The sequence below is a fragment of the Lolium rigidum genome, chromosome 7 (assembly GCF_022539505.1).
Source record: "Lolium rigidum isolate FL_2022 chromosome 7, APGP_CSIRO_Lrig_0.1, whole genome shotgun sequence".
In the NCBI taxonomy this organism is placed as follows: domain Eukaryota; kingdom Viridiplantae; phylum Streptophyta; class Magnoliopsida; order Poales; family Poaceae; genus Lolium; species Lolium rigidum.
Window position 1 is genome coordinate 178,669,268 of NC_061514.1, and position 11,457 is coordinate 178,680,724.

Here is an 11,457-nt window from a genome sequence, read left to right on the forward strand (position 1 = left end):
ACGCCTCCCTGCCAAGTAGGCAGAGCCACGATAGGCAGATCGACGCCCGCCCCAGCCCAACGGACCTAGATTGGACCCGATCCTTACCGCCGCCGCCCGCCGCCTCGTAGCCGTCGCCTCCCTGCACCGCTGCATCAAGGAGAGGCATGGCGACCGCCGCCACCATGCCCTCCGATCGTGGGGGCGAGAGGATAGGCCGCCGCCGCCGTGCCCTCCGATCGTGGGGGCGAGAGGATAGGCCGCCACCGCCACGCCGTAGGGCTTTGCCCGGCCACGCTTCCGGCGACGGCGGCGGGGGAGGAGGGCGCCCTAGGGAGGGAGACGGCGGCGGGGGTGGCTGGGCCCCGGCGCGGCGCGGCGCCGCTGGCGCGGGGGGAGGTCAGGGTCAGGACAGAGTTCAGGCATCTCTATTTGTGCCCTAGAGATCTTGGGTTTGAATGAGCCTACTTGTATAATAATCTTGAGTTCGGACACGATGGATCTCGCTGGATATCACGTGCGCAGGCCAGGCATAATCTTGAAACCAATCATACTAACTAAGTTAATTAGTGTGCCCGGTGTGATGTTGTTCTAGGTAGGTTACCGTCAAAGGCACCTTTAGCCAGCGGTGGCGCAAACACTTGATGGACAATGACATGCTTCACCACTTAGCTAGTGCTCTTCTGTCTTCTGGCTCGCCTCAGTCGATCGAAGTCTCTAGCGTAATCCACAATGGATTAGCATTAGCTGAACCAATTAACCCACTGCGTATTGTACGTGGCATCAAGCTACCTCGCCCACACGTACGTACGGAGTATCTAGCTGCACTGATCGATGAGATAGATTAACCTAAGATATGGAGATACTGCCTTGACCACACACACGCACCCAGCAGCATCGGTGCACGAGAACTCGAGGTCGGCAAACTCCCATCGCTCACGCCCCATCATGTATGCATCGTTGAAACTTGAAACCAGTTGACAAATCGCACGGCCAAAGTTTCTGCCTGAGGGCATCTCCAGCGGACTGACGCATTTCGGACATCCGAAATGTCCGTTTGCGTCGGCTTGCAGACGCGATGCGGCCTAGGGCGGTCGTTTGCGTCGCAGGGTACCTCCAGCGGTGTGGACGCATATTTAACCGGGACAGCGTCAAGCTTGCTAATGGCGTTTTACGTTCCGTCGAGGACTGCCACCGGCGATTAACTGTTTTCGCGCGACGACGATCGTTCCCGCGCGTGCCCAATACATTGGCAAGTTTCGCCGCCCTGCGCGCCAACGCCGTTTCCCGCCCCGCCGGGGCTATATATGGTGGACACCGGTGGGGGCGACGGGCACACCTCAAGCTAACATTACCATCCATCTATGGCCGACCACATGAGTTGGGAGCACGTTGTTCACATGTGCCGCCAGCTCCACCCGGAGGAGGAGGAGGAGGTAGCCGCCGCCGGTGTTGAGGCCCAGCAGCTGGATATGGAGGCGGCGGCGGCGGAGGCGGAGGTCGCGGAGGCGGAGGCGGCAGAGCGCGCGGAAGGGCGCCTCGCGGCGACCAGGGCGGAGATGCCAACGCCATGGCCGAGCTCGCGGAGGCGCGGGCGGCCATCGCGGCCCCTCCGACCGACGTCGTCATCCACGACATCGCGGACGACGACCCCCCCCGTGCCCAGTCGCTTCGAGTGCGCCGGCGACCAACGGGTTCTGCTCGCGTCCTTTGAGTCCCTGGCTGGGGACGCCCAGCGCCGTCATGCTTGGGTGGCGGAGGAGGAAGCCCACAGCTATGCGATGGCCATGCTCGGGGGTTAATGTGCTCCGACCTGGACTCGCTCCAGCGCAGGGGCCCTTGTCCCGCGCGGGTCGAGCAGGAGAACCGCGAGCTGGAGGCCGCCATCGCCGCCAGGGACGAAGCGGTGGCAGCGACGGCTAGGGACAGGGCCCGTTTCATCGCCGATGTGGCGGTGATCCAGGTGGCAGCCCAGGCGAACAAGGACGCGGCGGCGGTCCAGGCGGCGGCGGAGGAGGCCCAGGTGGCGGCGACCCAGGCGGCGGCCCTGTGGGACAGCACCCTGGCCGAGGCCCTCGAACGGCGCAGGCGGCAGGACGAGATGTCCGTTCGCCGGCGTGCGCGGCGTGCGGAGTGCGCGAAGCGCTCCCGCTTCGACGACGGCGCCGGTCCTTCCGGCGGCCAGTAGTAGGGCGCGCGACTGCGAGTAACCGAGGCCGGTGTAGGCCGCGCGACGGCGAGTAGGTACAGCCGTTGTAGTTTTAGGTTAACTCGACTAACCATCTCTGTAAAGATGGTCCTTTTAGCCAATCAATAGTAATGAAAAAATCTTTTGCTTACCTACTCACTGCCGACCGGGGCCGGATGCACCCAAGGCGGACAGATTTCGCGACCGCAGAGCGTCTCCGGAGACGCAAACCTGGTGCATATTTGGGTCAGGTTTGTGTCTCCGCGGACGGTCCGATCACTTTGTGTCGCCCCGCTGGAGGTGGTGCCAGACGCATTTCCGATTTCCGGTTACGGCGGCCGTTTGCGTCGCGCTGCTGGAGATGGCCCTGACTGACTGCCTTTCCTCCGTTGTAGAGTTAGATGTTTATTACTAGTATTTTTAATAGATTGGTACGGTGGACATTACAAAAAAAAGGTTTGCCTGCAGCCCTGAATCACATTGCCACATAGCCTAGGGCAAGTTGATTTGTCTTCAATGGGATAAATGTATACTAGTTCCTCTGTTCATAAAAGAGTATCTTAATTTTATCCAAATTTAGATGTATTTATGTACTAAATCTGATCGAGATGCAACCAATTTTGGCTTGGCTGGAGGGAATACATGTTTAGTTGCATGTGTTGACTACCGTGATGCCACCTCTGGACCCCGAATCACGTCGGATCTAGGAAAAATGCCGTTGATACATAGCCAGGAAGTGGCCGGATGGAGCCAAAAGACGTAGCCAACAATGCCGAGAAACAAATAGCCACCCCAAAGAAGAAAGCGGCGAAGAGGGTTATGACCACCCCAAAATTAGTCAATCAAATCTGGGGCGACCAAACCTCAGTAAGTCCATGATGAAGCAGAAGTTGGCCGGACCTCATCGGTAGGAGAAGAACCAACAAACCAAGACAGGTAGACTATTTGTAAAAAACGAAGACAACTAGATCCACCGCTCTAAAATGGCAATGTCCATGATTCATCGCCCTCCTCAACACCACTTATGAGGCTGCATCAGACAAGGTGGAAGAGGAGTGAGCGAAACCTTATTCTTGTTCTACACAACGCTGCCATCAGCAGCATAGCACCGTCGCCGATTGACCAAATGCAAACTTTAAGAACCTAACTACAACCCCAAGAGCAGGTCCAAGGTTACCATCAGTTTGTCGACCATGAATGATAGAGAAAGGGGGCATATGCAATCTAGGCGTAAGAGGTTATGCTGTGGCGGTTGCATTCACCTGTTTTATAATATCAAATTTATTTAAGTGTTTTTTTAAGATTACTATTGGCAGCCTGGAGCTTTGACCACTCTTCATCTGAATATGTAACTATTTTTCTTATGAAACCATGATGATCAAAACTAATGATACTAGTTCTAGTTAAAAATGATACTAATTTTATATTACATATTAAATTAATTCTAATACTCCTATTTAACTGCGAAGGTTAGAAGTTTTGGTTTTGCTAATTCTCGGCTGACTGAGAAATAGCTTAATTTTTAGTTGACTCCTAGATCATATGATTGAATCGTGATCCATGCTAGCATGAGCTGTAACATGGGTTGCAACTAAAACTTTCTAGGTGCACATGAGGTCGCAACTCAGAAAAAAAAAGTTCGGATCACTAGATCATCTTGTGATTCGCGTTAGTCACTAGTTGCAACTGAGAAAACGCTTCGAACTGTTGGATTGCTTCGTGGTTCGTGATGGTCATTATTTGCAGCGTGGGTTGCAACTGAAATTTGATGATAACAGCCACATGAATCGATCGAGAATTATCACACCCTATAAGTTTTTGGATTTGCTAGTTCTCAGCTAGTTGCGAAGTTATTAATTCGTAGGTAAGTCCTACATCGTTCAATTGATTGGAACTGAGTTCTTTTCAGTTGTAATGAGATTGCAACTGATTTTTTTCGGTACTAAGTGGAAATATAATCAGAACCGTTAGATTTGCTTTGTAGTTCGTGCTAGTTTTGAGTTATAACATGGATTGCAACTAAAATTTGATGATATCATCTGACTGCAAACTAAGTTAGTTCTTAATCTACAGAGAACCCGTCACACCTATAAGTATTTTCCTGCTCGCCGTTTATTTCCGAAGGGAGGTAGTCTCTCAGAAATTTTGAGGAGAGCAGAGTGAAATTTTGAGAATTTCGAATTTGAGTACTTTGTTAGAAGTGAGACGAAAAGCACACTCTTGTGCCCATATCGTTTCCGGCCTTGATATTTTCCTGGGTGTGTTTTGGAATATTTAAGTAGCATTCGTTTTCATCCCGCAAAAAAAGGTGGCATCGTTTTCAGATCACTGTCAAGAAGGCAACGCACATCCGCTGTTTGCACTTTCAGTTTAATGGAGACCGCCATCCATCATATCAGTGGCGTTGTGTGTGACCTTATCCTCCTCTTCTGTTGGGTGCCGGCCCCCACCACAAAACACAAACTTGTCGTCGCCGCTAATTCTCGGCTCGCGCTCCACTACCGCCCATACAGTAAGTACGTATACCATTGCAGCTGTGGCGCACGCTAAGCTAAAGGCAGCTAGGAACGATATGGGCGTCCGCGGCGTCATGAGGTTCCTCCTCCTCGTAGCGGTGGTGGCCGCGAGCGCCACCGTGTGCGCGTCGCAGCTCAGTCGAAACCACTACGCCGGCGTGTGCCCCGACGTGGAGACCATCGTCCGCGGCGCGGTGGCCAAGAAGTTCCAGCAGACCTTCATCACCGTCGGCGCCCTGGTGCACCTCTACTTCCACGACTGCTTCGTCGAGGTAAGAAACATGCCGTCGTGGTCGGCTATGCGCGCGTCCATCTCACGGCCGGTAGTCGGTACGACAGCATGCATGCCCAGCTGAGCCGGACTGATACCCGTGCGCATGTGTATACGCTGCAGGGTTGCGACGCGTCGGTGCTGATCGCGTCGACGGCGAACAACACGGCGGAGAAGGACAGCACGGCGAACCTGTCGCTGGCCGGCGACGGGTTCGACGCGGTGATCAAGGCGAAGGCGGCCCTGGACGCGGTGCCGCGGTGCCGGAACCAGGTCTCCTGCGCGGACATCCTGACCATGGCCACCAGGGACGCCATCGCGCTGGCCGGCGGGCCGGCGTACGCGGTGGAGCTGGGGAGGCTGGACGGGCTGAGCTCCACGGCGGCCAGCGTCCCGGGCAAGCTGGCGCCGCCGTCGTCCACCCTCGACAAGCTCACGGCGCTCTTCGCCTCCAACGGGCTCTCGCAGACCGACATGATCGCCCTCTCCGGTACGTGCTAAGTACGTAGTTAATTAAGTCAAGTACGTAGCTAATCGCCTTATCCGGCTGCGTTTGCTTAACTTGCACTTTGAGATTGATCGAGCTGGGACGATGATGAGTGCTAGGTAGGTAGTCCAAGCTTCCACACAATTCCAAATCAGACACCGGGCTGTTACCTGTCCTGTTTTGGAGTGCGCAAAGCCGCCGACTTCTTGACCGGGTCTATCAATGGGGAAGACGTCGAATACGACGGTACTACAGTACAACGTGCCGACCCACGATGCCATGACCCTGTCATCTTTGGTCATGCCATGCCATCTTTGGCCATCAGCTTCATAATAATGAACTACTAGTTTAGATTATCCACGGGATTGCTAAATATATGCTGACTGTTTTTTCTCAGGGGTTGGTCAGTCAAACCTCTCAGGCTCTCAACGATTGATTTGCTGTTAGAAAGTGTTTTTGTTCCAAAAATTTGGGTGATTTGGGTGATTGATTTGCTGTTAGAAAGTGTTTTTGTTCCAAAAATTTGAACGCCAACGCGATTGAATGGGGTCCATGGTAATGTAAATGGGATTGCGTAGCAACGGATTGGCGCCAACGATTCTGTAATTTGATTAGTTACAGTGAGGGGAGGTATGCCTTAATTGTGTTTGGTTAGCGATCAATATCATGGAGGGAAGGAGATACAGGATGTCATCGCTTTCCCACACAGAGCCATGGATGCAGGGAGAGTCGCTACCGTTGCGTGTCATTTCCTCGGAAGAAGGATGAAAGGGAGGGACAATATCTAAACAGAGCACGTCGAGGCGAGCATCCACCCAACGTATTGATATCGCCATGGAGGAAACAGAGTACATCTTGCTCTAGCCCTTGCGATCTGGTTGCAGGGCACAAACTAACAGCTCCAGCTCTAATACCATGAGATGAAATGAAAGAGCCGACAATATATCGGTTTTTTTTGCTAATTCTCAGATTTACATCGTGATTCATGCACTTGATTTGCAACTAGAAATTTTCAGTTGCAAATGAGATTGCAAGTAGATAAAATGCCTTCAAATCATTAGATTTGCTTTATGATTCGTGTTAATGGCAAGTTACAACCTGAGATTCGATGACGTTATCTGAACGGGACTCGAAATTAGCCGCACCCCACAAAATACAGGGTCTTATGCCGACCTGTATAATGGGCCTTTCTCCTTACATAAATAGAGCTTTCAGGGTTCGTAAATTTATATATACTAGTCAGCTTCACGTGCTTTGCACGTTAAAAAACAATCGTTACAGCGAATAAACCTCCTAATTTTCCCTCAAAATTGCATTACATGTATTAAATTTAATAAAATTATGTCTTACTGAACGTGGATACTTTCACATGCTTAAATGTAAATTGATGCCATGGATGTACTCCTGATTGAATTTCTTGTTCCTTTTCAACTTTTTATTTCTACTTGTAAAGCTTTGATCGTCTTCAAAGATATCTTCTAACATGCATGCCAGTATGTCACCAATGAGGATGTTCCCGGCACTGATGCAACTTTCCATGAACGTGGTGCCAGTGAGCTGCTAGCCACACGCGACTAAACGAACTGCCGTTTCCATGCATACGACAACTTGTTTAGCCAAGGCACGTGTTATGCACATGGCCTTTTACGATAAGACTTGATATGATTAGAAAATATGGTACCCCATCTTAAAAAGATATTATAGTGTTTTTTTTAATTTTGGATGTACCTTGACACTATTTATTGTATATATACATTCGACTTTAGAAAAAATTGTAACATTATTTTTAAGGCTTAGAGAGTATCTGCTATACAAATTGATGCCCTCAAGCGTTGTTTGCCACATCCTACGTGTATCAACGTTCGTAATCATCGCGCCGAGACTGCCCGCCCTCTCTGTCATCTCGTCAACGCGAGTGCGCAAATAGCTGAGAGAAGTCTAGAACGTCCTACTGTTTTTGGCGCTCCGTCCTTTTCTAACTAAGGCCATCCTCCGTGTGGTGAAGTGGTGATTTATATGGAGAGCGTAGCTGCATAGGCTAGCCAGCCAGCTGTGGCACACGAATGTTTCTAGAACAATGTAGAGATGACAGGTGCTACTGTAGCTGCGAATCCTAGTGATTTTGGCCGTTGGATGGCATCAAATCAACGGTAGACATTGCATTATGATGGTTGGATTCAAACTTTCGAAATTGGTACACTATATAGGAGTATAGATAAAATCTTTATTTAAGGGTCAACAGATGTTTGGCATTTCGTTCTAAATGTTTTGTTGCCTCTGACCTGCTAAAACAACCAAAATCTACATCAGTACAACGGTTAGCCCTTCTTCTTTGGGCAAACAAGTCATGAAATCAACTTCCAAGTTCTCTTTTACTGCAAACTCTTCTACACGATGTAACAATTACTTAAAATTATTATTTAGCTATGATGACCTTCCCTTAAAAAAAACTTTCAAGTTTTATAAATTTTTGGGGGGTTTGAATGCCCTGATAACATGTATCCCAAGTTTCCAACCAAACATGTTTTTAGAAAATATATGCGTCGAAGAGAGGGGCAGATCCAAAGTTTTTTTGGACGAATGTCTGGGCAATGGTATGCATGAGCTTTTTGCAGAGGGGGGGAGAAAGATAATGGTGCAGACTATTTTATTTGTTAAGCGAAAAAATCAAACATATGGCAAGTTAGTTTTATTTTCACTCGACTATTTTCTTAACTAAGGTATCGAGATCCAAGCAATGAAATGTTTGGGCATCATTTTACAAAAAAATTCCTCGGTTCCATTTTGTAAGCCATATAGTTTTTGGCATGAAAATTACAGAACACATATTGAGAATTTTTTTATCTAGGTTTAAACGGGATTAACCCTGAACAACTGACGTGAGAAAATAGAAGACTTTGGATAATATAAGAAAACGTAAAATAATCCTAAATAAAATTATATAGATAAGTGGTGCAACGCAATACACCATATATTCTTGATTTTTTTAGTAAAACCTATACGGCTTATATCTAGTAATGTTTAGGCATCGTATGATATCTTTGGAATTTGCATGATGCATTGTTTCATCTGGTTCACCATTGTAGAGGTTAGACATGCCATGTTTTATTACTTCTACTCCCTCGGTCTCATGAAACTTGTTAAATATTTGATAAAATTTGGATATATCTACTCCATCCATTACAAAGAATAAGACGTCCATGTTTTTCGTGCTTTTTTTTTGTTTAACCAAGAATTATTTTAAATAAATAAAGGTTGGTCGTACGAAATTACCATCATTAAAAAGTGCTTTTCAATACGAATCCAATGATACTAATTACATATAATATAATTAAGATTTTTTTCTCTATTTTGATGGTTAAAATTCATCTTATGATACGTGTGCGCATTATTCTTTGAAATAGAGGTGATACTAAATAGTGTTTAAGATACATTTAAAATTTAACAAATCTAAGAAAACTTTCGTTGAGATGGAGGGAATACCTGATATTACCTTCTGAGCTTCGTGACATGGACTGCCAGCAAATCCATTCCTGATGTTTTTGTGTATCGCTTTTATTTTTATATAAACATATTCTTATTTTGTCTTGTTGAACGAAATACAGGAGGGCACACGGTGGGCTTGGCCCACTGCAGCACGTTCGCGAGCCGGCTGCGGCCGACCGTCGACCCGACGCTGAGCCCAAAGTTTGCGGCCCAGCTTCAGTCCTGGTGCCCGCCCAACGTGGATGCACGCACGGCCGTGCCCATGGATACAGTGACGCCACGGGCCTTCGACAACCAGTACTTCAAGAACCTGCAGACCGGAATGGGCCTGCTGAGCTCGGACCAGCTCTTCTACACCGACCCGCGGTCCAGGCCCACCGTGGATGCCTGGGCCAAGAGCGAGGCCGCGTTTGACAAGGCCTTCGTGGCAGCTATCACCAAGATGGGCCGCGTTGGGGTCAAGACCGATGCGTCCCAGGGGAACATACGCCACAACTGTGCAGCTTTCAACTGAATGGATTCAGCTACTTCGATTCTTTCTCTAAAAAAGAGAAGGAACAACTCTCTCTTCCCGTAAAAAGTATACAGGAATACATTTTGCTTTCTCGTTCTGTGATATAAAAAGAATGAAAAAGTGTGCAAAGTGATACGGATGGTTTGAATAGTTTGGTGTCCCCCATCTCCGTCCGACCTGGGATTATCTCCCGGCCTTTATCGGTACTAGTTTTCTGGGACGGGGATCTATCGAGATCGTAGTCGCCGACATCTTCTTGTCTACGTCGACAACTTCCTAGCCGCTGCTTATACAAGTGCCTGGTTTTTTTCAAGATTTTTTCCGACACGAGCTTTGCTACGCCGGAGGCCTAGAAACGGCATCGAGCTTTGCTCACGCCGCGCCGTCGAGGTTGCAGAAAGAAAACAATGATGAACTTTTGAAGGACTTATATTTTATTTCTTTTTGTAAAAATGTTCTTGTAAGAATTGATTTATGGCTTTATGTCTTTCCCGCAAAAGAAAGTGTATATAGTACAAAGGAAAAAACATTTGAGTTTTATGATTAAAAAAACTCAACACAACGCGCTTTGGTTGCCTGCTGCCAATCAAGCTGAAGTAGCTGATGGATTAGTAGTTCAGGTGAACCCTGAAAAACGAAAAAGGCCAACAGTGCTCCATGTAATTCAACTTGTGTAGTTCTACTGATTTAGCCTCTCACTATATTCGAATGAATAAATTAAGAACAATCACTTTATCAACATAACACACAAGAAACATATATTTCTTCTCCGTGGACATGCATGGTCCAACGTCCAAGCTTTAAAGCTTAGCTATAGATGCACATACTGTAGTTCGGTGCATGCATAGCTAGGCAACATGCAGTTAGAAATTCTGCATAGCATCGAGGAGATGGAACACTTTTGCTTCAGTGTCACCCTATACAAACTTTGACCTCCTGAGGGGAGCCAGGTGTTAGAGTTAATTCAACCATCATTAGGGTTGGGACATTAACATAACCTGAGCATACTTAGAGCACCTAATCAACATTTACAGAGGGATTAGGAGATGCACTTACAGGTATTTGGAGATTGCACTTGCCTGCCACATGCAGATATGGCGTAGCCCATGTCGATGATGGTGCTGGGACGCTGGCACAACCCTCCTGGTGGCCAGCGATGGAATTGGCCTTCTGATCCTTTTAGCACCTTTTTAGGATCGGGTGTTAGAGTATTTTTGAGGTTTCACGTAAGTGACAGACTTTCCCGCAAGGGGCATAACCTCCTATTTATACTTGGTGCTAAGGGAACAGGGACCAAACCAGATTCGTTGGGGGGTGCCTCCGATCAAGGCACCAACGTTAGTGAGAGGACTTGGTCTCCCTCCTTATTCTCTCGGTTTGTTATACCATGAGATCATATTCCAACATTCTCCCCCTTGATCATAAGGTTAACAAACATCATAAGTCCATTCTCAATAGGAATAACATACCAAAGTAAGGTGTTGTAGTGGCCAAAGACATGCCAGTGAACCTCGGTACTTATAGTACACCATCCTATCTTGAAATGGAGAACATAATACTTTATGGGAGTTGGTTTGTTTGACGGTCCTTATTTCCAGAATCAATAGGCTCTCGAGCAACCCATGCCGGCAACATAATCATAAATATGGGTGATAAGCCTTCGATAAACGGATCCGTAAAACATACAAAACTTATTTATATGCTTCATCAATATATTGATTCTAGATTCTATCTTTCACAACATAAAACATATTGTCAATGGTCTTGGCAACACCATTTGACTTGTTGTTACTCGCATAGAAGACTGCGTGTCATAATGCAGTAAGTGGTTTGAAAATATTGTTTACCACTTCAATTTCGGGAAAATCCTTTTGACATACATCCTGCTCAGTAGCCTCTTAACATGCCACATAAAAAAGGCATCATTACTAATGCCATCAATATCAATTTGGAGCTTTTCCACGAGATATAGCTCCACATACGAAGGTGAGGATTTAACATGACGTGGAAACCTTA

General features: G+C 47.6%; 1 protein-coding gene across 1 annotated transcript; it reads left to right on the forward strand.

Moving 5' to 3' along the window:
* Positions 1-4,632: 4,632 nt before the first annotated feature.
* On the forward strand, positions 4,633-9,591 carry LOC124676029 (peroxidase 50-like). Its single transcript, XM_047212112.1, has 3 exons — positions 4,633-4,955; positions 5,078-5,444; positions 9,047-9,591. Exons 1-3 carry the CDS (start codon positions 4,740-4,742, stop codon positions 9,439-9,441), a joined length of 978 nt encoding a protein of 325 aa, XP_047068068.1. The 5' UTR covers positions 4,633-4,739; the 3' UTR covers positions 9,442-9,591.
* The last annotated feature ends 1,866 nt before the right edge of the window (positions 9,592-11,457 follow it).

What these genes read in the sequence shown, in the direction of transcription:
- LOC124676029 (XM_047212112.1), top strand. Translation starts at nt 4,740, where the DNA reads ATGGGCGTCCGCGGCGTCATGAGGTTCCTCCTCCTCGTAGCGGTGGTG. An exon ending in TCCACGACTGCTTCGTCGAG is followed by an intron (nt 4,956 to 5,077) that starts GTAAGAAACATG and finishes TATACGCTGCAG; the next exon opens with GGTTGCGACGCGTCGGTGCT. An exon ending in CGACATGATCGCCCTCTCCG is followed by an intron (nt 5,445 to 9,046) that starts GTACGTGCTAAG and finishes AACGAAATACAG; the next exon opens with GAGGGCACACGGTGGGCTTG.